This window comes from Octodon degus, unplaced genomic scaffold (genome assembly GCF_000260255.1).
Source record: "Octodon degus isolate 3935 unplaced genomic scaffold, OctDeg1.0 scaffold00014, whole genome shotgun sequence".
Classification (NCBI taxonomy): Eukaryota; Metazoa; Chordata; class Mammalia; order Rodentia; family Octodontidae; genus Octodon; species Octodon degus.
The window spans coordinates 18556701-18581306 of NW_004524590.1; the positions used below are offsets into that span (position 1 = coordinate 18556701).

At 44.6% G+C, this 24606-nt stretch overlaps 2 protein-coding genes across 7 annotated transcripts in view; both read right to left on the minus strand.

Moving 5' to 3' along the window:
• Lypd1 (LY6/PLAUR domain containing 1) overlaps positions 1–18617 on the minus strand; it is a 28246-nt gene extending 9629 nt beyond the window's left edge. The window contains exons 1-3 of one of the 2 annotated variants that reach the window (XM_023709698.1): positions 18411–18617; positions 18245–18283; positions 16825–16962 (exon numbers count right to left, since the gene is read on the minus strand). In XM_023709698.1, coding sequence (XP_023565466.1) covers positions 16825–16962; positions 18245–18283; positions 18411–18471 — 238 coding nt within the window. In that variant the 5' untranslated portion in view covers positions 18472–18617. Of the gene's footprint in view, positions 1–16824; positions 16963–18244 lie in introns of both variants that reach the window. The other variant, XM_004626372.2, reaches the window with a different exon arrangement.
• A 1857-nt stretch (positions 18618–20474) lies between these two features.
• Nckap5 (NCK associated protein 5) overlaps positions 20475–24606 on the minus strand; it is a 959001-nt gene continuing 954869 nt past the window's right edge. For all 5 annotated transcript variants that reach the window (XM_023709695.1, XM_023709692.1, XM_023709697.1 and 2 more), the window contains one exon: positions 20475–21568. In XM_023709695.1, coding sequence (XP_023565463.1) covers positions 21290–21568 — 279 coding nt within the window. In that variant the 3' untranslated portion in view covers positions 20475–21289. The remainder of the gene's footprint in view (positions 21569–24606) is intronic.

Below are 24606 nucleotides of genomic sequence, written 5' to 3' on the forward strand. Positions count from 1 at the left end.
AAATTCTTCCTTTCCACTCAATCTTGTGCAGTTGTATGAGAATCCATTAACTATCAGAGCATTTGCTATCGGACAAATATTTAAAATGATCTCTCCAGATTCCACGTATGTCTACTTAAAGGCAACTCTATCAAAGGCTATTTCTAGTTTTATAGGATTTTGAGAAGCATCCCTTGATGTTTTTGTTTTTCGCGTTGAGCTGTTTCTGCAGAAAGCCTGTGCTTCATCTCAGGCCCAGACCCTGCAGCTGCCTTGGAACACACAGGAGAGGAGAGCAGTGGCCACAGGCAGAAAAGAGAAAGAAAGGCAAAGTTGATGCCACTGCCTGATGCAAGTGTGCTGAGAAAAACTGCCCTTTGCGTGTTTTCAGGGCCCCTCTGCTTGCAGGTAAACCCTGCAGGAAAACCAGAGCAGTGCCTGTCCCCAAGCTTCTGTATCACTGTAGCCATCTTCTTTGATAGCTTCTCTTTGATTTCATGTTCTAATACTTTATAATTTTTTTGGTATTGGAGATAAGTTCAGAGCCTTCACACTGTGCTATATCTCAGCCTTTAAAAATTTTTAACACAGGGTCTTGCTACGACTGGGCTTGAACTTCCAATTTTCCTGCCTCAGGTTCCCAGCGCACCAGGATGCATGCCTGGCCCCAGTCCTTCCTTCAGTCCCCGACCTTGTGTTTGTCAGAAGGATCTATCTGTAAAATTTAGCCCTCCCGGGTTGGGAATGTCATTGTCTTACCCATGCTGAATTCTCTCCAGAGTGCTAGGATTCTTATTCTTTTCTCCTTTTCTGAACTGGAGAATCCTTTCAATGTACAACATGAAAGTTGATATGTAACTTTCTTACCCCTTTGGGCTGGACTGGAATGTTCTAGATGTACTTTTAGGAATTTTATGGTTTTGTAAATCTTAAAATGATTATTAAGACTTAAGAATTCATAGGAAAAAACTAACACATTTGTTTCTTGTAAACAAAACATTACTTTTCAAATGAATTTATACTGCCAAAGAGATAACATCAGAGTCGAAATAGCCATTTCACTTCCTGAGAAGACCTGTGGTGAGGAGCGGGTGACTGACCAATTTCTTCTTTGAAGCATGATTTCTTGATCTATCAGAATGACTGCGTAGTCTCAAAGATCACATTCATAGTTTGGCAAACCCAAAGGCAATGCCAGTTATCATAAGGCAAAGAGCAAAAGTTTCAATTCCTACTTTTGTCAATGAGAATAACTTGGGAAGCATTACTGACGTTGGAATGTAAAATACTGGGTCAAACGCTAGAAGAACAGAACTTCCATTAACTTCTCCTCTCAAGTTCTACATCTTTCAGAAAGGAGCTACAGAAAGGATTTGGGCATTGTTGGCCATTCGAGGAGTGCAAACTAAACCAACACTGAGGTTTCATTTCACTCCGTAAAGAATGGCAGTTATGAAGCAGGCAGACAGCTCAACGGCACAGCACCTGCCTGGCAAGCACAAGGTCCTGAGTTTGATTTCCAGTACTCCCCTCCAAAAAAAAGAAAGAAAGAAAGAAAGAAAGAACAAAATGAGCCAACAACATTCTCATGATGCTGAGAGCAAGGGGCAGGGTGGGGTGCGGGGGACCAACCCTTCTCTACCTCTGGTTGGCGTATGAATGGGTGCAGCCACTGTGTAAATCAGTATGGAGAGTTCCCCGAAACACTTAAGTTTTCAGGTTCCATTTGACCCAGCTAGTCCCATTCTAGCTATCTTCCCAAAAGAATTAGTCATCAGACCACGGTGATATATGCATACCCATGTTTGCAGCAGCACAACTTATAATCGCCAAATCTCAGAAACAGTACATATGCCCACCATCAGACGAGTGTGAAAGAAAATGTGGTATTTATAAATAGTGGAGTACTACTCTGCCATGAAGAAAGATAAGCTTGAGGTATTTTTAGGTGAATTCACACACTTGAGACCATGATCTTAAATGAAATAAGATACCGAGGTTTAGATATCATACTGTTCCTCTTGTGTGAGAAAGCCAAGGTACACATAAGGAGCAAAATAGAGGACAGAAGGGCTCGTCAAATAGCTCAGTGGATCAAAGCACCTGGAAGCAGGCACAGGGGCTGCGGGTTCGATCCCTGGGCCTGCCATGCCAGCTCTGCCCCCAGGGCTCGCTGAGATGGCAATTGAGACTAGGCATGGTGGCGCATGGCTGTAATACTAGCACTTGGGAGGCTGTAAACAGGAGAGTCACTCTGAGTCCGATCTAGTAGTGAGACCCTGAACACTGTGTAGACACTTTCCTAAAATACAGAAGAAAAAAAAAATGGAGGACAGATATTAGTAAACAAGAACACTACCAAATGGGAAGAAGAATGAAAGATGGCAGGAGATGAGAAGGAAGGAAAGAAGGGAAAGGGGATTTAAAGCAAAGTAGTGCTCAAGGGAGAAACAGGAGAGAGGAGAAAAAAAAAAACAACAAAAAAAAAAAACTCTTGCAAAGGGAGAGGAAGGTTTGCAGGGAATGGAGGAGAGGGGGACAGAAAAGAGAATTAAAATGTATTATATAATGTGCCAATTTCCCGTGATAAACGTGATCATTATGTACTACAAAACATACACTAACAATGTTTCTAAAAATAATAAAAGCACTACAATTTCTGCAGATTTATAAAATTGTAGATTTTAATGTATGAGTTAAAGGAAGAACAAGGAAAAAGATAATACTTCCCTATTTACAATTTCATTCCTCTTAAGCATATTATATGCAAAAATGTTTAGTGCAAGCAAATCCCAGTAAAATATTTTAAATATATAAAGAACAGAGTTGAGAAAACTGAAGCAGATTGTGTTCACATTCATTGTACTTGTGAAAAAAGTTCTGGCCCGACAGGCCTGGGCTAGCATTTTTTCTGGGCTGCTTCATGCACCTAAATTCACTCATTTATAATTTGCCCTTTTAGGAAAGTGATAAAACTGTGTCTAAAGGGGTAAAGAGCTGAGATTCAGGGGCCGGGATTTCCAAAGCACCTCCGATTGTGCCGATCAGTAGCACATGACTGAGAAATGCAGCTTCCTTGATTTCAGGTTTGTTTTTTATTTAAAAAAAATGAGCTACTAGGGCCGGGGTGATAGCTCAGTAGATTAAGCGCTTGCCCGGCAAGTGCAAGAGCTTGAGTTCAATCCCCGGTTCTGGAAAAAAAAAAAAAAAAAAAAAAAAAAGCAAAAAGAAAGAAAGAAATTGAGCAACTGGGGACGGTGGGCTGAGGTAGCAAAAGTTAGGATGAGCTGGAGCATCTTGTGCCAAAAAGGAAGGAAATGTTCACAGGGCACATGGAAGCCATAGGAGTCAACCTCACAGCGGTCAAGATGGGGGCGATTTAAGGAAGTTGTCTGGGGTAGGCCCAAACTTGCAGTCCTCCTGCTTCACCCCCTCCTGCAGCACTGGGCTTAGGGAGGTTTGTGTCATGGGCCCAGCTAAGTGACAGCTGGCTGCCAAGTCTGAGGAAAATGCCCTGGACTCACGCTGCTCTTTCTGTGCTTTTCCCTTCTTGGGAGCTAATGGCTCAGAGTAGAGCTATGCTGCTCTGGTCGTCCAAGCAAGAGCCTTTCTATAGCTGGCCTCACCTGGCTGGGAAAACCCGCTCCTTGTGCAGGTGCTAACCCAAAGCCAGACTGCCTGTCATCACAGAGCTCTTCCCTCTATCTTAGTGTTTCTCTGTATCAAGAATGACACTGTTTCAGACTGAAGTGTCTACTTAGCCCCCAGGCTGAGCCTGTGATTGAGAATGGGCATGGTGGCACACACCTGTAATCCCAGCGCTTGGGAGGCTGAGAACAGGAGGATCACTACGAATCCAATCTGTGTAGTGAGACCCTGTAGACCCTGTCCTAAATACATAAAATGATATTTTTGTTGGCCTCTGTCATATTCCTTGTTTTCTTTCTTTGAATCTGAATGAAAAAGAAGACTGATAATTATCCAACAGTCATTAGACCAACAGGACCCATTTGTCTGTTTGCGGAGTATCCTGGCGATGAATTCTATAAAACCACGACTCTCGGAGGAGCAGGGGAGAATTTTGTACAACTTTTTTTTTTTAAACTCCAAACAGCCCCTGGACTTTGGGGATCAGACAGTGGCTTTTTCAGTTTTTGCTAGGTGTACTGCACATCCCTCGCCTGTATTAAGACTGAAGAGGATCTGTAGCCTCCCTAAAACGAGAAGATCTGGAGTCATCCAGAATTTAGGCGCACCATTCTGTTACAACTTACTTTCTACAAACATGCTTTTAAAAGTTACTTTCCTAGTTTTCTGACTTCACTGCTGCCAAAATGATCCATTAAGATCGAGGTCGGAGAGCCTGTTTCTCTCCCTTTATGGATCATCTTGCATTTATCTTTTCTAACAATTTACTTTGTCTCTGTTCTCTTTGCTGGTACAAAGATGAGAACTTTCCGAACAAAGACTTTAAACAGTCTATTCTCATTATAAATGCAACTAAGTAGCAATGCTAAACTGCTACTTGTATGAATGTCCATTTGGCAATGAGACTAACCTCGCTCTACTTAAAAAATAACCAATACCTTCTGTGCTATAGTCTGATCACATGACAATAAATATTCTATGCAGGACTAGGAATGGGTCCTCAAAGAAAAGAGCTTCAGAACAGGTAATTGAAATGAACTCTATGAATTTTGACTGAGCTTTAAAAGAAACAGCAAGAAATAAAAAAAAAAAAAGATCTTCGATCAGTTTGCAAGTGTTTTTTTCTTTTTAAAATAACACTGTGTGAGAAATTTTGACATTCTCTGCATTCTAATGAAAAGGGCTCAGGAAGAAGAAGGAGGTTTCCTGTGCTTCTGCCTCCCGACCGCCACGATGAACACCAGTTATCAGGCATAAAGGGAAGACCGGGAAGGCTGTTCTTTTCTGGACAATTGTGTGTGCTGGCTCTTAAGTACTTATCTTTTTGCCATGGATAGGGATAATTGAACGACCAAAGAAACCTCCCCCATTGAACTGCAGATGGCCACAGGAACCAAAGAAGAATGCTAAAAGCCCATTTTGGAAGTGAAAAAAAGCCAGTGCCAAGCTCTGCCGCACCGCACATCCATACTGATGCTGCTCCATTGGCCCATCTTTGCATAGCAGTGCCACTGGATATTAAGAATAAAAAATAGATATAAAATAAGGTCCCCAAGAACACATTCTTTTTCCTAGTAACAGGGATGTGTGAAGTTCATTATGCATAAGACTTTGATTACCCTTTTGAAAAGTTTTTTTTTCTTTGCCGATTTTAATTTTCAAGGCTGTTAACCACTGATGCCAACTTAATTATAGCAAGCAAACAACCAGCTCATAATGTATGATGCCAATTGTTCGTTTTTCTTGAGTCCTGCATTCAATTTCGATTTCTCTGCTCATTTATAACTTTCTGAGCCAGGAAGGTTTCTGTGCAGTCACCTGCTTTGCTTGTCTGGTGCCTTTGTTCTCCAGTTTGCCACGGGGGACTGAGGGTACAGATATTTATTACTTATTATCTCAGCATTAACAGTGCCCCCCAATGATTTATGAAACTGTGTGCTTGCATTTTTAACCTTGATGTCCTTCTGATTATTGTTCTCAAACGCTGAAATTAATATAGTGGGATCCAAAGATGCATAATTGGCTTCTTACATAAAAATTCACTCAAATGTTGGGGAAAAAGTCATTTATGACATAGAGGCTCCGGGTAGAATGAACCAAAACTTCTAAAACATTTAATAGAAAGCAGTTTTATATCTGCTACCAAGAATATGACATTCTCTGCAGCGAATACACATACACTACAATTTATACTTTTAGCACAGCATTCAGAAAACCAGATTTCTAGAATGTCATGTGCATCTTGTGCTAGACTGCAGGACTTTGCTTGCGAGTATACATGTGTCTTTCCTTTTTAAAATATGACAGTGATCAGGATCAAAGTTCTTTGGCTAGGCATTTAGTGTTCCATTTAGGCAAAACAGCAGGTGACACTGGGGAGGACAAAAATTACCCCTAGAAGCGTGGTGCTTGAGTTTTTCTAATCTGCATAGATTTCTCAAAAGGTGTTTCAGCAGACACTGAGAGTCGACCACGTGTAGGGTTTAAATATGAAGAGCTCCCCAAAATACTCTTGTATTAAGGGCTCAATCCCAAATGCAGCCCTATTTAGAGGCACAGCCTAGACAGAGGACTACGTCATGAGGATGAGGACTCACTGATGAATTTGTAGTTGAATGGACTATTAGGTAGGGCCCAGCAGAAGGAGAAGATCACTGGAGAAGTGCCTCTGAGGGCTTGATCTCGCCTGGTCCTTCTCCCTGGCTCCTAGCCTTAGCTCTCTGCTTCCTGGTTGCCATGCAATAACATGCTGTCCTCTGCAAGGCCTCTCTACCATGATCCTTCTGCCTCACCACAGGTCTAAAGCAAGGACTGATCAGCTGGCCAAGGACTGAAACCTCCGAATCCAGGAGCCCAAGTAAATCTTTCTTCCTTTTAAGATGTTTAAGTTGGGTATGTTGTTACACCAATGAAAAGGTAAAGGAACATCCAACCCTCATAGCTTTAAGCACCATGAAACAGTGTGTGACAGACAAAAGTCTCTGAAGTGGCTTTGGGAAAGCTTTGTTGGCTGATAAAAAAGCAAGACAAAGATAGAACCTCCCTAGTAGCACCCCTTTCTGTATAGGGGTCAGGCTGTCTCCAACAGAGCACCTGCCTGGGAGTAAACTACCAGCATGTTAGGAAAGCTGAGAAATCCTGAGTCCTGATGACACTACCCATGCCATTAGGGCTGTGTGACCCTGAAAATACCTACTGCAGACTATCTCCTTGGATAAATAGTGTCAGCATGCTGTAACCTCTCATAGTCAAAACGTTCCTAAGGAATAAACAAGTTAGGTCTAGGGTGAGGCCAGAGCAGAAAGGAATTTGGCAGCAGTGAAAGCTGATGCTTCTTTTATAGGAAAGAGACAAATGAAGGGGGTGGACAAAGTGCTTCTTCGTGTGTGGAAGAGTTGGCTCAGCCTGAGCAGATCTGTGCTTCAGTATGAGTACGGCACGCAGACTTTGTCAATATCATGACAGTGATACTAATGATGCTCCATGGATGGAGCAGGAATACTAATTAGCTGGATTCTCTAACCTGGCGAAACTGTGAGAGCCACAGAGAGAAGAAACCTAGCCTTTTTTGCTTTATATGCCCAATAGTTGAGAGGTACGTTCCCCCGGTTCAGGTCTGAGTGCATGTGTCTTGGGGAACACAGTTGTGGGTATTTTAAACTTCAATCTTTATAGGAGAGAAGGCTGAACGGAAGAGAGTTTTGGGGAGATGAATGTGCGTGTGTGCATGCGTGCATGCGTGTGTGTGTGTGTGTGTGTGTGTGTGTGTGTGTGTCCCTTGTTTCCATTGAACTTTATGACTTGGTCCAGTAGTGGCATGCATGCTGCAGTGGCGTATTCACATCACTGAGAGCTCTAAGATTTGCCATCACGGACCTACTTGAACTTCCCAATGTGACAAGAGTTCTAGGTAATAAGATAATCTGGTTGTAGTCTGGTCACCCAGCAAGCTGGGTACTGGAGAAGGTGTGTATGTGTGTTTCTGGCAAGCAGTTCTATTCAAAACAAAGCCAAGTCAGCCTTTAGCCAAGCTGACAAATGAGAAAATTTTGGAAGGGATATTGCAGTTTAGAGTAGTCCTTTGAAGGACGACTCTTATTAACAGGCATTAATCAATTTCTAATTTAAGTAAAAAGTGAAAGGTATATTTAACTTGCCTCTACTCTGTTTTCTTCTTATGCTAAGGATTTGAGCTCCTTTGTTTCTGGTACAATACGTTAAACTGCTAATAAATCTATCCTTCTAGCTTGAAAATGAATTTGTCGCATGCAGTCATTCTGCAAATATTTATTGGGTATCCACATACTAGTGAGTGAGTGGATATAGCTGGGGAAAGAGAGAGGAAGGAAGGGAAGAAAAGAATGAAGAAGGGAGGTGGGGGAAAGGGGGCGAGAGAGAAGGAAAAATGTAGGTAAAGATGAGAGAAATACACACAGAGCAGTCAGGGAGAGATGGAGAGAGTTGGGAAACAAGCACATTTTCTGATGCTCAAGTGTAGAACAGAAAACTACAAATGGACCCTAGGATGTGTAGCTGGATTTCAGTTCAATTAGGAAAATGTACACTAAAATATCAAAAGGATTAAACACTAGCAGAACTAGTGGCTGGAGAACACTGAACAAAGGTTAAACTGTCAAAACATTTTGGCCTGGGGCTCCTGTCATCACCTACTCTTAGAGGTGCTTTGGGCCAGGAGGCCAGTGAGCAGGCCCTGGCTGGCTTTTACACACTAGGCCAGCGGTGGTGAACCTATGGCATGTGTGCTGAAGAGGGCTTTGCGTATCACTGATAGCTCTAAGAGGTTCACCATCAGGGACCTACGGCTGTACAAGCCTGGTCTGGTCTTTCCATCTCAACTCACTCCTGTACAAAATGGCTGCTTCTGATTTGCTTTTTTCCCTCTCCCCTTCTCCTTTCCTCCCTCCCCCTCTCCCTCTCCTCTTTCTCCCTCCCCCTTTCCTTCCTGCCCTTCCCCCTTCCCTGTCCCCCTTCCTCTTCCTTCCTCTTCCTCCCCTTCCCCTCTTCTTCCTCCTCCTCTTCCTCTTCTTCCGTCTTTCTGAGAAAGGATTTCACTACACAATTCAGACTAGACTTGAACTTATTTTATAGCTTGGGCTGGCCTTGAACTCATAGCTACCCTCATGCCTCAGCCTCCCTAGTGCTGGGTTTCTGCCACCATGCTGGCCTTCTTTTCCTTCTGACAGCCTGTGACACACCAAGTAGGAAGATGGTAGCCAACTAACCAGTTTCCAGGTGCCTTTTGCCCCACAAACTGCCTGTCCCTGCAAAGACACAGGAACCCTAAAACATCTGCTTTCTGTGCATTCCCAGTCTGGATGTTTTCTGTGGGTCACAAACTATTATTCCGGCCAGCCTCTTGGTCTTTCTGCACAGGTTTACGTTCATCAGACTTGGGCAGTTTGCTAGGTTTTGCATAAGCCCTGATAGAGATCCCACAGTCACTCATTTCACCTGCTTTCGTGGATGCTCTTTGAAAGAGCCTGTGCAATTCGTATTCATCCTGTGTGCAGTATGCTTGGAGCACTGCAGGCCGAGAGCTGCGTGCGTGGCACCACCCGCCTCTGGCGCTGTCTCCAGCCATTCCGTTGCGCTCGTGAACAAGTCCAAGAAATAGAAAAACATAAAAAGCTATTGTCCATGTCCAGTGAGAAATGAAATGCACTGGACCAAGTATCACAACTTCCTTAAAATAATATGCCACTTTATCACTTTTGCATGTGGATCCCACTTGTGGTTTGCAAAGTCATAAACTCCTTGAATCAATGGCTTGAGCCATTGCTTCTTTATTCTATTTTAACGCATCCTTTAAAAAATGCAATTTATTACTAACTCTCAATGGTTTCACCTTTTCTAGAATACTTAGTCCATCTCGTACTTTGCTTTGTAGTGTTGGCGGCTATCAGAAGATATGAAGCAATTTATTAATAAAAGAACATGCCCTATAGCTCTACCCTATGAAAACAGTTTCTGAATTACAATATAGCTACAGTGCAAAGTTTACTTCATGTATGAGAAATTAGTGGCATATATAATGAGTCCTTAGCTTATTTACCCTATGGTTGATGGAAGCTCTTAAGAGATAGTTATGACCTCTTTTTGACAGCCCAGGGGAGAAGCACCCAGAATTCATCAATAGCAACCAAATACGTCATGCCAGACTCTGATCTCCATAACCAAAAGTTTCGCTAGGATCTCTCTTGGCCTGCTCCATCCCATGTATTCTCATGGGAAGAAAGAAAAGTACATTAAGATGTGCAAGCCAGGCCAAGAAAGTTGCTGTCTACATCACGGTGAGCTCATCTATACACTGAAAGTAGCAGACCAGAGAGATTAAAGTCCTGACACCACCAGGGGCTGATTCTTGAGAGCTGCAGCCTGTAGCAGAGGCCGCATGTGAGATGAGCAGTTGGGGGACTGACAGGCACGAGGAACAGCCCACCCATGGGCCTGCGAACTCCCAGACTAACTTCAACTAATGAGATCTCCTCAAAGGATAACAGCTTAACTGCTTAAGGGATGAAGAATCCAAGGCTGAGCACACAGCAAGCGTGGAACCTACATGGCTTTGCCTTACAGCTCCCTGGAGCAGCAGCCCCTTCCCACATGTTTTTACTTCAACTCAGCATAATGCTGCATTTGCCGGTGGAGTTCTAGTGTTTACCACCACATGCCACCCCATCTCTCATCTCTCCCTCCCCTATTCTAGCATTTAGAGACCTGCCAAACTGGAGATACCTGCATTACTAAGAGGAAGATACATTTCATAACAGGAAATGGCACTAATGAGTCATGAACACATTATCCTAAGCAAAAGAAGCCAGTCACAAATGGTCGCATATCACATTATTTCATTTATCTGAAATATCTAGAATAGGCAAATCCATATAAAGAGAAAGTGGATTAGTAGCTTCCAGGCTCTGGCAAGTAGGGTCAGTGGGAGTGACTGGGAGTGGGTCTCAGGTTTCTCTATGGGGTGATAACATGTTCTGGAATTAGACAGAGTAATGCAACTCTGTGTACTGTATACTAAAAGCATCAATTATACTCTTTAAGGGGTGAATGTATGGTACACAAGTATTTCGGTAACATTGTTCTTAAACATGCAAAAAGAAACAGAATGTCACCATGGTGACAGTAAAAATCCCTGGGAAGAGGAAAGGGACTTGAGCTGTAGCCTTACTGGGGAGTGTGATCTTGAGGCTTTCCTTGGGCAAGACTCACCAGTGATGGAGAGGGCATACTGTCTCACTATGATCCTGCCTAAGGATGAGAAACCCCCCACTGAAGGAATGCAAGTTCCTCCTCCTCTGTCTGAGAAATGAGGAAACGGTGTGCAAAATAATTTGCACTAAGAAACCGGCTCCATCCTTCCCAAGCTTGTATGGAGACTAGGTGATGAAGGACCTTCTATGAGCAGCCAGGTTAGTGTCCAGTTTTCAGACAGATTCCTTGAAGATGGTTATACTGGCTGCATTTCTCATTTTCATGCTATATCTCTTAAGGAAAGAGGGAACCTGTATCTCTATTTTTCAGGGCAAGAAGCTAAGCCTCTTGGAAGTAAATAATCTCCTCAGAGTTCTCAAGCATGGAAAGCCTAGACTGTCCGTGGGTGCTCTGTCCCTAAAGAGCACAAACACCTCTGCCATTCAAAGACTGAAAACAAGGTTGGGCTTCTCAGCCCTTCTGCACAGTGTGTTATGAAACTCTGCCTGGTCAGGACATCAGACCCTAGTCATTCTGAAGAAAAGGAAGAGCATGAAGAAGGGAGGAAGGGAGGAAAGATCGCCCGTGACAGCCCAGGCACTGGAGAAGACTACAGATTTAGATATTTTTTTCTTTGAAGAGTATACGAGAGAAGCCAATTTCCTTTTCAAAGTTCAAAGGAAACGATGTGTTTTGTTTTCATACTTTCTTTCATTTCCACTTGGGAAAAAAAAAAACCCATGCTTTGAAGCCTCCCTGTTTAAACTCATTAGGAAAACCATCAATGATGGAAGCTTTCATGAGGCTGTAGTGGGAGGAATTAGTGTTACGGGAGAGCTGGATCAATCTTCAAATGTTTTATCTATGGAGACGGGAGGTCAGCACTGGCTGCTTGTTCAGCTGGAAAGTTAACATATACAAATGCTTCACTAGCTGGAGCGCAGGGGACCCAGGGCACGTGCCATTCCTCCTCCAACTACTTGCTCGGAAGCCAGCTCTGCCTGCCACATGAAAGAGACAGATGCACCTCGAGAACTAAGTGAGCAGCTCAGTGGCAGTGTCTCGGCCTGCAGAGCAAGGAGTTCTCTCGGTGCCCCCCAAGCCCAGGAGGCAGAGGTAGCCATGCTCAGGGCAGCACAAAGCCTGTGTAATTTGTAACTTTATTGAAAGTGACAGGGAGGCCTTCTTAGCCAGGCTGCTGCTAATCTATGCAGGTATCTTTCTGGACATCGGAATCTGTTTCTTTAAAGATTTTTTAACTTGTTGAAGTTTCATTTGGTAAAACTAAACTATGATGATTTTTTAAGTGTTTGATTTTTGTTTTATTCACAGAGCATATTCTACCACCCACCAGACTGATTTAAAGAGAATAGGGATGGAGTAAATGAAGGACTACAGGGAGATGTGTAGACGTGGGATAACAGAGGCCTCGTAGGAGGAAGAGAGAGAGGAGCAGGTGAAAGACAGAAAGATTAACAGGTATCAGTGCTGTGCCTGGCATGACCTCCTAAACAAAAGGATGCTACGAATAGCTGTGTACCTAAAAATAACACAGATTAAATTATTGGCAATCTGACATTCTTCAAAGGAGGCCTTCATGCCTAATACTTTCATTTTTCTTACAAGAATGATGCATGGCATATGCAAATTTATTCCCAGGCACAAGTAGGTAAACCCACACCTCTGCCCTGTGTCTGTGAGTGCTCTCGAGAGCAGGTGTACATCTTAAAAGAACAGACATAAAGGAACTGTGATATGATTTATTAGCAGAACTTCACCTCCTTTCTACCAGCCTCACACCAAGCCAACTAGAGTCTGTGATTTGAAATCTTGGTAAAATTTTGCAGAGTTAGTCTTGAGAAGTTATCAGCTATGGTTACCTTTCCATTCCTTTCTACTAAGGATGTGACAGATCATTTTGTGGGCATCTAGTCCTCTCTCACCCTCTCATTCTGCTGAAGAGAAAATAAGGCATCAAATAAACCTACCTACCCAGCTCCGGCAGCAATACTTGCCTAACTTAATGAGCAACTAACTAATCCGAGAGGAGACTAGCCATTCCTTATACCGCCATAATGTAGACACAACGTGGCATGTAAATCAGTAACTCTTGTATTGCAAAACAGACAAATAGATTAATGCATGTTGCAAAGGATGGGGGAAGAGATCGATTAGGTTACTGATTCAGACCATGAACTTTCTCTCAATATACTGCATTTAACTTTTAAATAAGGTTTAGGAGAACCTGTAACATTTTGCTCACTGACAGAGCTATATTTTACCAAGGGCAGAAATTGGCTAGTCTATAAAAATTAAATTATGCCCCTTTCACTGTATCTAGTCAAGAGGAAAAACTCTAATTACAAGATTGCACTGTCAAACAAATGCAAATTCACATTCTTTATAACCTGGTTTAAAAATTCATACTGGAAGGGGGAGGCTTCTATTCTGAAATGAAAATCAATATTTGAAATATTTTGTGGAATTCAAGGATAAACAAGAGCAAAAGAACTTGTCATTATCAAGGATGCTGGTAAAATAGACACTAACCCATTAAGTGCAAAGCTGGTGAGAACAAGTCATTAGTTATGCAAACATTTAAATATCAATTAGTAAGGACAATGAAAGAAGCTGAATCCAACTTCCCTTCCCCTTGCACTGCCTTATTATTATTCCAGAAATGGCCAAAGGGAAGAGGAGCAATAGAAAATAATCTCAGCACCTAATAGGAATACCTCTCTGGGGAATAGGTAAAGGTTAATTTTAAATGCACTTCCCACTTGAAAATTAAATGTACCTGCCTCAAAATTCATAAGAGCTGAGTTTGCAGACTTAATCCAGAAAGGACTAACGGAAGGCCCAGGCATACTGCATCACTGGTATTTTTTTTTTTTTTTTTTGCAGAGAGAGTGCCTTTCATTACTGCTTAATGTCATATGGGCTTAGTTCATTAAAATTTCTGAGTCCATTTAAAGCCCTGATTTTTCTGTACCCATGAAAACTGCCAGTTCACACAGCACTCAGATTTCAAAAACCCTCTTCATATTCTTTCAACATTCACTTTCTTGCTTGTCTGCTCAGCTGGCCTGGTAAACTTGAGGGACATGAAAAATCTTCTAAGTTCATAGAACTTAGCTAAAGTATCTTTTCAGGCAGACTTGGTAGTATATTTTATCATTCTGTGAGAGGCTAAGTGGTGATATTATAAGAAAGGTATTGGGTTACAAAGCAGGTTTCAAGTGCTTCTTAATAACAGTTGGCTGATGGACATGGACCAGACATTTAACTTTTCTGGACCTTGTTTTTTTGCTCTATAATTCCAAAAATGTTGAACCAGATCAGCAATCCTTACCTTGGAGCACCTCAGAACTCATGGGGTGCTCAGAAAAGACCCAGAGGCAAATCTGTCAGACATAAAATGAGCTTCATGGGGGTTAGCAAATCATGTGGATGAGAACAAGATTCCAAGAAGATGCCAACAGACACCCTTAACTAGGAATCAGTGGGTCTTTTAGCTCTAATGCACGAAGAGGCTCAGTATGGCATACATTACTAGCTCTCACTTAGATGCCTTCATACTATCATACAACATGCGTCATTCTCTTTGTCCAGAGGGGAGAGCTTGACCATGCAACAGTATTACACCCTAACTGCTTGTGGCATCAGGAAACAGTCCTTGAAAGAGCATCACCAGATTTCATGAGATACTACATGTAAAGGGCTAGGAAAGAGGCCAGGATCCAGGGCACACTCAAACTTAGCTCTTAGTAATGTGGAGGTCAAACTACATCTTGCCATTTAACAGTCAGTGTTAGGTTTGTTCTCTGTTCTTGTTGGAAAAAACTGGATTTCTACCAATTACATAATCCCAAACCTGAGAGTGCCTTGGAGCTATCAACCTTCATATACTGCTCTTCGATGCAGAGACAAATGCATTAGGTTGTTTTCTACTGAATTTAGGCTCAGAGTCCTTTGCATATACCGAAACCTGTTGTCCTTACCCTAAAAATTTATTTTTTCCCCTCTTTGTATTCATCAATTTCTTCATTTTTCAAACATCACCACTGAGATGACCTTCTGTTTCCATCTTGTTGCCCTACTGACCTGTTGCTTGTGGAAGGAGGAACCTAGTTCGGAAACAAGGTGCTCAACTTGACCATGCTAATAGAAAACAGGCAACCTCAGACCAGGCCCTTAGGGATTCCTGTGCTGAAGTTTTCTGTGTATAACAGGTAGGATTATGGCTCTTCTGACTTATAACAATATGCTTAGGAGGACAGAATGAAGATGACAAACAGCACTTTAAAAATGGAGTACATGGTATATATCTTAGATACACATATGTGGAGGAAGAAATGTTTCCCAGGAAAAGTAATTGACAAAAATTGGGTTCACATCCTTGCCTCAACTACGTCCCAGGGTATGAAGCATAATACCCAGGTAGACTCTGAGAATTGTGAAATTTTTAACAGGCCCATAGTATATCTTCATCTGGTGTGGTTCTAAATTACTGCTTGGCAGAAAGCTGCAAATGATTGAAAGTACCAATAAAGTGTTCCCAATGATTCAAACTAAAATCATAGAAGTTCTGCTGATAGAAAGGCATTTTCTTTTTTTGCTCAGGTAAAATACAGGAATAAAACACAAGTACAAGAGAAATCACTTGTGCAAATTTTCATATCAATCTTGGCTTGATCAAGCATCACTAAATTTTTGTTCTGCTTTTTTAATAGCATGCATTCCATATGCCAAAACAATGCTTGCTGCTTTTCTTGGGATAAGTTATTTCTAAGAGTAATGAAACGCAGACTTCCCAGAAGTTGGATTTTGATAGAAAGAATCTATACCACAGCCAAATAACAGTCTATGAAGACCAGCTGATAAGACAGTACACACATCACAGCACAGACACAAGCTATGCTAGGGGTGCTATTGGGTATGTCTCCCAAGTGACCGGGTGGTTAGCAACCAGACATTTCTTGGTGCTTCTTGAGAGGCAAATACTCCCCTCAGGTGCTAACTTGAAACCTAGTGACCTTGCATTGATTTGCCAGTGGGTTAAGGAAAGCATGCAACGGTTCTATTCGCTTCTTGGGTCTGCGAACAGTTCTCAGAACTGAAGGGGAATAAAGCTTTGGTTTCTTAATAGCATTTATTACATGATACTATTTCATATATTTTCAGCAGCCTTTAAATGGCAAAGTCTGTTCATGAGTTTGACCTTGCTATTGAAGTAAAAGCTTCACAAATTTTATTAAACTTCAGTTACTTGTTGTGGGGGGACCCTCTGAATTCTGATATGACTATTAGGGGTACTGGGGGTTCCATCTCCAAGAAGACTTCTGTTAACTAGAATGAGGGTTGCCTCACAACAAAGCCCCTCCTACCTTTGTGTAATGCCCGGGGTCTCTGCTCAGCCAGCTAAGCTGACAGGGCAGGAAACAACATTCCTTTGAAAGATCTTGGCAATTTCTGCCTGGAATTTGATGCATTAGTTCTAAAATTAAATAAAGATCCTATAGTGTTCTTCAGAGAAATATGGTGTGGCTCTATGACAAAACACATTTTTCAAGCTCTGACCTCTGGGAACTTCAACTAGCTCCATATTTCAGGCTGACACCACTCACAGGCTACTGTCTAGTTTCCCAAACCATGGCTGGTTATCCATATATTTTCCACCTTCTGATCAGCTTTTAGCTCAGGGAGAGAGGGGAGTAAATAAAAGGAGAACCACTGATTTAAATGCGCTTCCCCTCCCAACTCCCTCGGGGAGAAGCCCTGGTAATTAACTCTAATGAGATTAAAGTAACTTGGAACTCTTCATTTTCCCAGCACTATAAAAGTAAATCTGCAATAACTGGTGCATGTGTGCATTAAATCTCCGCCAGGCCTAACTTCTGTAAGGCAAGGGCCCCTCACTCCCACCCGGAGGCTGGGCTGAAGGGTGCAGGGAGAGAGTTGCTGGGCTCTTACCCGCACTCTGCTCCATCACTTCTTTCTGACACATGTCTTGAACGTTCACCGTGCAATTCACGATGAACTCGGGGGAGGAGCAGTCGTTGTTGAGCTGGAATTCTTCGCACTGGTAGCACTGGATTTGCAGCGCAAAGCCTGCGGGACACACAGAGTCTGGGTCAGATCCAGACACCTCCCTGGTGTTTTGGTCCCAGAGAGCAAAAGCTCCAGCCTCAGGCTGTCTGGGCACCTGCACTCGTGAAACTCTAGGTAGGACTGGCTGTGGCGGAAGCTGGCCGCCGGCAGTGCGGGTACCAAAAGTCCTGCAGGCTGAAGTGCAGCTGTGCCCGCGGAACCCTGGATCCCTGCCCCAGACACAAAGGGCCCATCCAACAACACCTCCAGTCTTCTCCAAAGAAGTTGAAAGGAGGGGGAATGGGTGCAAACCCGTGAGAGCAAAGTAGCAATAGAGGCGAGCATCAGCTGAAGTTTATGCCAAAAGATTTGCCTAATTGCTAATTGGTTACAAATTACTTAATTACTATTTTGGCACCATTCGTGATTGCATTTGCAGACGCCCTTTCGGTTTTATTTTGAAGTCATCGTTGCTTTGCTTCGGCTCTGAGGCTTCCTGTGCAACCACGCGTGGAGCAAGGGAAGAGGTTCTGGAACCCAAGCACTCCCGCGCCCTTAAGTCCTCCGGCTCCGCATCCTCCCCGGACCATTCTCCGTGCCACAGGCTTGTGCGCAGCGGCTAAGAGGAGGTGAGCGAGTGCTCGCCCCCACTAGACCGCGACACCACAGCCCTTTCTGCCCAGCTCCGCGCTTTCAGGGCAACACCGGCTCGGTCCTCGGCGGGGATTCCAGGTCTGCAGAGTTCCCTGTGAAGCTGGTAGGTGAAGAGGGGACCAGATAACAGAACCACCATCCCTTCGGTCTGGTGCTTGGGTCTGGGCGCTTCATCTAGATCGACTTGCCAGTGCTTTCCCGGCCCTGGTGTGTGCGCTCCTCTCCCCAAGACACAGCACTCTGGGCGCAGCCACCCAGCCCCGGCTCGGCCCGGTACCAAGCTGCCCAGGGCTCCGCTCACCTGTAGGCGCCACCGCTCCCACGGGATGCCGGAGACGCTGAACTTGGCGAGGTTCGGGGCATGTCACACCTTCTCTTTCGCCAGGCTACGACGCGCCTCAGACCCTCCCTCCTCCCCAGCCTAGCTGCAGCCGGTGTCGCGCGAATCCGCTATTCCCCGCTGTTCTCCCGCAACGCGGAGCTTGGAGACTTTCCCAGTCTAGCGCCTCTGGGCGCCAGTGCGACTGCCAAACTCCCGCCGGGCAATCCCTGTTCTATGCTGGCCCGGGTGGGCGCAATGGGAGCGAACGCGCCGTAGGCGGACAGGGTGTCTGCGCCTGGAGGGGCTGTTGGTCTCGGGTCCTCTTACCTGGAAGCAAGAACAATCCGCAAAAAGTTGCCGCGATGCCGAAGACCCACATCGTCCCGGAGCCGCGGGGCAGGGAGTGGGCAGGCGCATCAGAGGCGGCGACCAAAGCGGAGGCTGCCCGGGCCGCAGCGGCTGTGGCTGCCGAGGCTGGTGGAGCCCGCGCTGCTGCCGCCCGGGCGACGGCCGCCGCCGAGAGGAGCCGCAGGTGTCGCCCTCGGCGCCCGCATCGCCCGCGCCGGGCTCTAAGCTGCCGCGCGGGTCCCGCTCCTCTCGCCCGTTCCTGGGCCAAGCGCGGCGCCTCCGGAGTTGGCGGCTGGAGCTGAAGAACTACGGGCGAGTCCGACCGCCCAAAAAAGTCTCGCCTCTTCTTCCCCCCTCCCACGCCACGCACCACGTGACAGCTGCCGGGTGGGGGTGGGGGCGCGGTGAGGTTGGGGGTGGCAGGCGGGGAAAAGCTAGGACCGTCGAAGTCCCACCCCCTGCCTGCCTCCTTCTTCGCCCACCCCCGCAGATCCCGGGATCCAACCCTCCGCCTGGGGGCGGGGAAGTGTAGCTTTCCGAGGTTGGGCGAGGGCCTGGGAAGGTGCAGCAGGTGCCTAGGGACCTGGCGGGCGCCGCCTGGGGTCCCGCATGGCAAGCGCTGCGCCGAGCTCCCGCGCCTTCAGCTGCTGCTGTGGGTATCGAGCACCCCGCCACTGGGGCAGGCCACCCCGTGCGTTAGTGCCGCCGGGCGACTCTTGGGGGCAGTGTGGGGGCCGTGTTCACGTGCTCCCGCAAGTTGCACACCCGCAGGCTCCCGGGGCATCCCGAGCTGCTGCGCGACCTCCTCCTCCCGGAGGCCCTCGGTGCGGGTCAGTGCCGGGCTCGGCCTCCGCAGCATGGGTGGGAGTGCGGCGGGGATCCGACCGTCCCGCGCCACCCTTTCTTCACCCCCTGGCGCACCCCACACGAGGAGCCATGAACAGGTCCAGAGGCCTGGCCCGGAAGTGCGCCCTAAGGACCACCTTTAGGAACTCCCAGGAGAAAGCAAATCCTGGGAAGAGGGTGGCTCTGTTCCTCGTCTCCCTCCGGAAGGCGGGGCGGGCTTCATTTGGGCCCCCAAGGCCGTAAGTTAAGAGCTTATATACCTGCGTTAGGCAGGGTCCTGGCCGAGGACCTGGATACGGGTTCTTCACCCCACCCACCCCAAATTTCTCTTCACCAATTCCAGGTGACACCCACCTGGTGTATTCCCAGGACGCCGCGGTGCTCTTTTCACGTCGTAGCGGAGCTTTGCAGCAGGTGGTGCCGGAGTCCGGGAGTCCGCGCGCCCGCACCGAGCTCACTTGTGCCCCCACCCCCAAGCCCGCTGGTTCCCACCCCTTGGTCGAATCCCCGGGGAGCGTTCATTTCCTTGGAAATAGCCCTGTAAGCTTCGGCCCTCTTCCCGCCCCCTCGTGGGGAAGCTTTCTCCGCTGGGACTCGGATCATTTATTTCCCATCCTGCCAGCGGAGCCGGTCTGGAAATGGGCGTAAATGACTTTTCTTGTAATTCCTCTGCAGAGATCCTTCCGAATCTGCCTCAGGCTCCTTCTCTGCCTTTGCACACCGCCCCCTCCCCCCCCCCCGCTTCCCCCATTTCTACTTGGTTAACCCCTCAGAAGGCTGAACCGACCGGGCCCCGCCGTTTCTCGCCGGGCAGCAGGCTCTGATCTTACAATTGGTTGACTCACAATCGCGGGAGCAACGGGGCCAGTTTATTTATTCCTTCGGGAAAGCGGTCCTTGGAGCACGTGTGAATCACGGCTGACGCAAGTGAGTAGGCAGAGGGCTCTGGATAGAGTTGTTTGCAGCATATAAAGAGTACAAGTGTGAAAGGACTTTATTCAGAAATGAAGCAAAAGGATTTTCCAAAGGCTGAAAGGCAAGGAAGCTTTACAAAATTTTCCTTTAGGGCAACAAAATTCAAATATAAGAAATTGCACAAATTAACAAAATAACACTGATCATACAATATTCTTTAAAGAAGCAATTGTGTGCTAAAGTAACCAAATAGACCCTAAAAGCCTCTCTAGTTTACTAGTTTACAAGCTCCTGTACAAAAGCAATTATAAATAGTTCACATCTAGAAAAAATACACATAACCTTTAAAATAGAATTTATCCTTACATATAAACAGTCTTTGTAGAAAAAAGAATATTAAAAAGTAAGAAATTTTTGTAGCACCCATCATTGATTTTATTTGTTAAAAAGTGAACATACCAAAAGGAATTTGTTTTCATTTCTAGAGCACCCAGATTGTAATTTTAAAAAGTAGGAAGATGCAAATTGACATAATAAGGAGAGGCATAGAGAATCCCTAAGTAGAAGAGGATGTGAGGAAACACTTAGAGGGAAAAACCTACTGGAAGTAGGCTTCTGGACATGGGGTCACATTTCCTAGCGTCCACACTTCATTTTCCAACAAAAGCAGGATTATTACTAAAACTTGAATTTCTTGGGCAAAACTTGTGAATTGCATTGGAATTAAAAACATCTATCAAAATGAGATCATGAGACAGAGATGACCATGGTCGTCTGGGTTTTCCGCAGGCCGTGTTTTAGGTTCCAGAGTGTGCCCACAAATACGGTGAGGACTAGGACTGTGAACTTCACAAAATCTATAGCTGGGATTTTAAAAAATATATATTATCATCAACTTCTAAGACTTAGTACAGCATTTCAAGAGCATGGCGCAGATTCCTTTTATTGCTATCTTTTCCCTCCCTACAAATATAATTTCTCTTCCAAAAAAATTTACAACTTCTGTACAGGTATTTTTAAAAGTGCAAAATTAAGAATTCTGTATCATATTTAATGTTGATGGGAATTTGAAACACAACAGTGGATTCGATCTTTATTGCCCTGTCAGAGAAATAAGCCCTGGCGGGCTGCCTGCTATGAGCTCCCCAAGGTAGGCACTGGTGTTGTGGCCCCTTTGTGGCTAACAGCTGTGTCTCTGCTGCCCCCACCCCGCTTTCCATTTTCAAGCACTCTTTTTCCAGCTCTAGGGGGGTATAAAGTCCTTTATACATCATTTGAACCTTGGCTTGCACAAGAAGAAAAGCTGTCATATAAAGAATCGCTCAAAGATTCCAAATTATCAACCGCAGGCCTATCCGAGCTACTTAAAGATGCCTCTTCATTTTTTTCTCTTTCTTCCTTTTGTCCTTCAACCTTGCTCAGGGAGTTCTCTTTTTCTAATAAAATCACACTATTGCTGTTAAATTTATTGAACGACTCAAGGGAAATTTTAGATAATCTATTCTCAGGATCTTCTTTTGTTTCTTCAACTTGTTTCAATTTCTGCAATAAAAAGAAGGAAATATTAGAAACATATTTCTTTGGAAAATCAAGTTATCCTATCCAATATTCAATTATTATCTGTATAAAGTGTAGTTTAAAAGGATAGAGAGAACCTGCAAGTCGTTAACGGTCTTCTAGTACAATTAAATGCAATAATAAAGCTAATTTTAGAGATAAATCAAGACTTTAATCATTTTACCAAGATAAATAGGTCCCAATTTACAAACCAGTTAAATGTCATTTAATTTCATTTTAAATGGGTCCACTTGAAATTTATTCAGGTAAAGTGCCTTATTTTTCTTAATTGAGGTTTCAAATGCCTGTTTCCCCGATAAGTATTAGCAGTACTTTTTCTACATGGAGATTGTGGTTGAGTTTCAGCCAGAAGTTACAGTACTTTGCAAAGAAAAAAAGAAAAAGGGGGGGGGGGCAGAAAAATCCCCTAAATTGCCTTACAATTTCAGTGCATATTAAAGTTGTCAGCAGCATCGCCATGTGTGCATTTTGCCCCTTTATGGGACTTGAGATGCTTGAAAGCGATCTCTGCGTCACCGGCCCTGGTGCCATGGCAAGCGGAAGCACTGAGCCAACACCCAGGATTTGGAAGCAGATTCATTTACGTCGATGGGAACTGATCAGGATCATTCCCCAAATATCAGGCCCGCTCTCTGGTGGTCTAGGGCTTATATGGGATCAGCAAGCAGGAAGTACAGAGGCAGAACAACTTGGCAGTTGGTGACAAGCTGTCGTAGTGACCAGCTTTGCATCACAGTGACCGGCCTTTTCTAAGTGACAGGAGCAACTGGATCTGGAACAGCAATTATTATGTGGGCAACTAAGAAACAGAAATATACTGCTGCAGTTTAGTAAGTGCCACTGTCCAGCAGCTTCGCACAACACACCAGGCTGTGTTGCGATATTTATAGGCTGTTATTATCACCCTCTAGGACTTTGTAAGACACTGAAGTCATGCTCAATAATCACTGCACGTAAGCCCAGTGAACATGACCATGTTCCGCTGCTCAAGTGCCTGTCAGGGCTGGCATGAGGGCAAAGGCAGAGATGCACAAGACCAAGAGAAGAGTGAAAGCGCTGAAGCCCAGAGAACAGTTCTCATTTTCTTTTCCTTTCAGGCAAAAATTCCATCAAACACAAGGAAGAAGCAGAGGCAGGGGCTTAAAAATAATAGGAGCCACATACTAAGCAGCCACTAGGTAAGAGGCACTTGGCAGGTTTCTTCCATCAGCCTTCTCACACACCTGATAGGTTTACCTCATATTTTATTGTATTCTGTAATCCACGTGTTGCTTTGAAGTTTACTCGTATTTTTAGTTGACCTAACAGTTCTGCTGTGCATGGAGTAGAGTGGGATGTTCCATTCCTGTACACAGTGTGTAATGATCAGGTCAAATTGTTTAACATATCCATCGCCCCAAACATTGATCACTTTTGTGGTAAGAACATTGAAACTCCTTTAGTTCTTTTGAACTCTCTCATGGAGCATTATAATCCTATGTACCAGAACATCAGAACTTTTCCCTCCTAACATTGCACCCATGGACCAACTTTAAAGATGGGGGAAACAAGGCACTTTGTGACTGAGCACTAGCTCAAGCTTGCAGAACAAGGGCCAGAAAACAGGATTCAAATTTCAGTCTGTGCAATGTTCTTATTCTACTAAATCATGATGTTATAGATACAGGGGGAAAATAGTGTGCTTTCACGTTCTTTCCCAAAACTTTCAGTTAAATAAGAGACCAAAGCCAAAGCTTCTCTGACATGCATAGTTCTGCTTCCCAACCTGCCTCCAGCCCGTATGATTATGCTTGGCTTAGTAGGCTGCAGGGAGGAAATTTCCAGGGGGCAAATGGAGACAGTCAAGCCATGGATTTTCACAACAAACAAGAGGAGCAAAACAAGATGGCAGTGGATGCCTTTGGAGCAAGTTCAGGCAGAATTTTCTTGCTAGGGGAAATAGCGAGGCTCCATGGGAATATTTGAAAATTAGCCTTCAACTAGTGGTTCCTTCCTTATGCTGTCACTGTGCAAGTGTATTACTCGAGAGTTCAGTTTCAGTCACAGATGCCACCTTGAAACCACAGTGAGGCTGAGCAACAGATTCCTAGCTGATTATAGAACGCTGAGTCTACGATTAGGAATAACTCCATGCAAAAGCCCCTTATTATGGTGGACCAAATTTTTAGCATTCTTTTCTTCCTCAAAGAATTGTATAGCACAATATTATTAGTACACAGGAAGTAGGAAATGCTTCGGAGAAATTAAAAGCTTACCTACATTTACCAAAGTGTAAATGTACACTTACCTTTACATTACATGAAAGGCTTTCAATGCAATTTTCTCCTTCCTTGGAGGTTTTAGTCCCCTTTCTTTGAAAAACCACAAACATTTTTCTTGCCTACTTCTGGTCTATGTAGATCTCAAGTTATTAAGCACACACTTAGTGCAGAAGTTACCATACCACAAAGCAGACAGAAGATTTGGGTTCTGAGAACACACAGCTGATTAAACTGTTTCTTAGAGAGTTGTGTTCTTCCCTGGGCTGTGGCAGTGGGAACCTTGTTCAGGTGTCAGTGAAAAGACACACCCCAACTCCAGCATTAACTAAAGTTTTAGAAATAAAGTACCATAAACCCCTAGTACATAGAAGGTGCTCAGTAAGTGTAAGGACAGGATTCTTATTCTCAGACAGTGTTTCTTAAAAATGTGTTCCCTAGACTAGCAGTAGCATCCAGCAGCTTGTGCAAAATGCAGACAGACCTACTGCATCAGATATTCTCAGGTCCCCCAGTTTTAATAAGCTTACAGTATGGCTCTGAGCTTTGTACACTAAGACTGAAAACCTCTGGACTAGGAATTTATAGTCTTGGAGCAGGAGCTGCTGAAATGTATACACTGGGCCAGCACAGTAGGGGATACCTGCAATCCCAGAGGCAGAAAGCTAGAAGTGTGATCCCAGTCTGGGCGGTTGAGTGACCCTGGGAGACTCTATCTCAAAATAGAATATGAAAAAAGCCTAG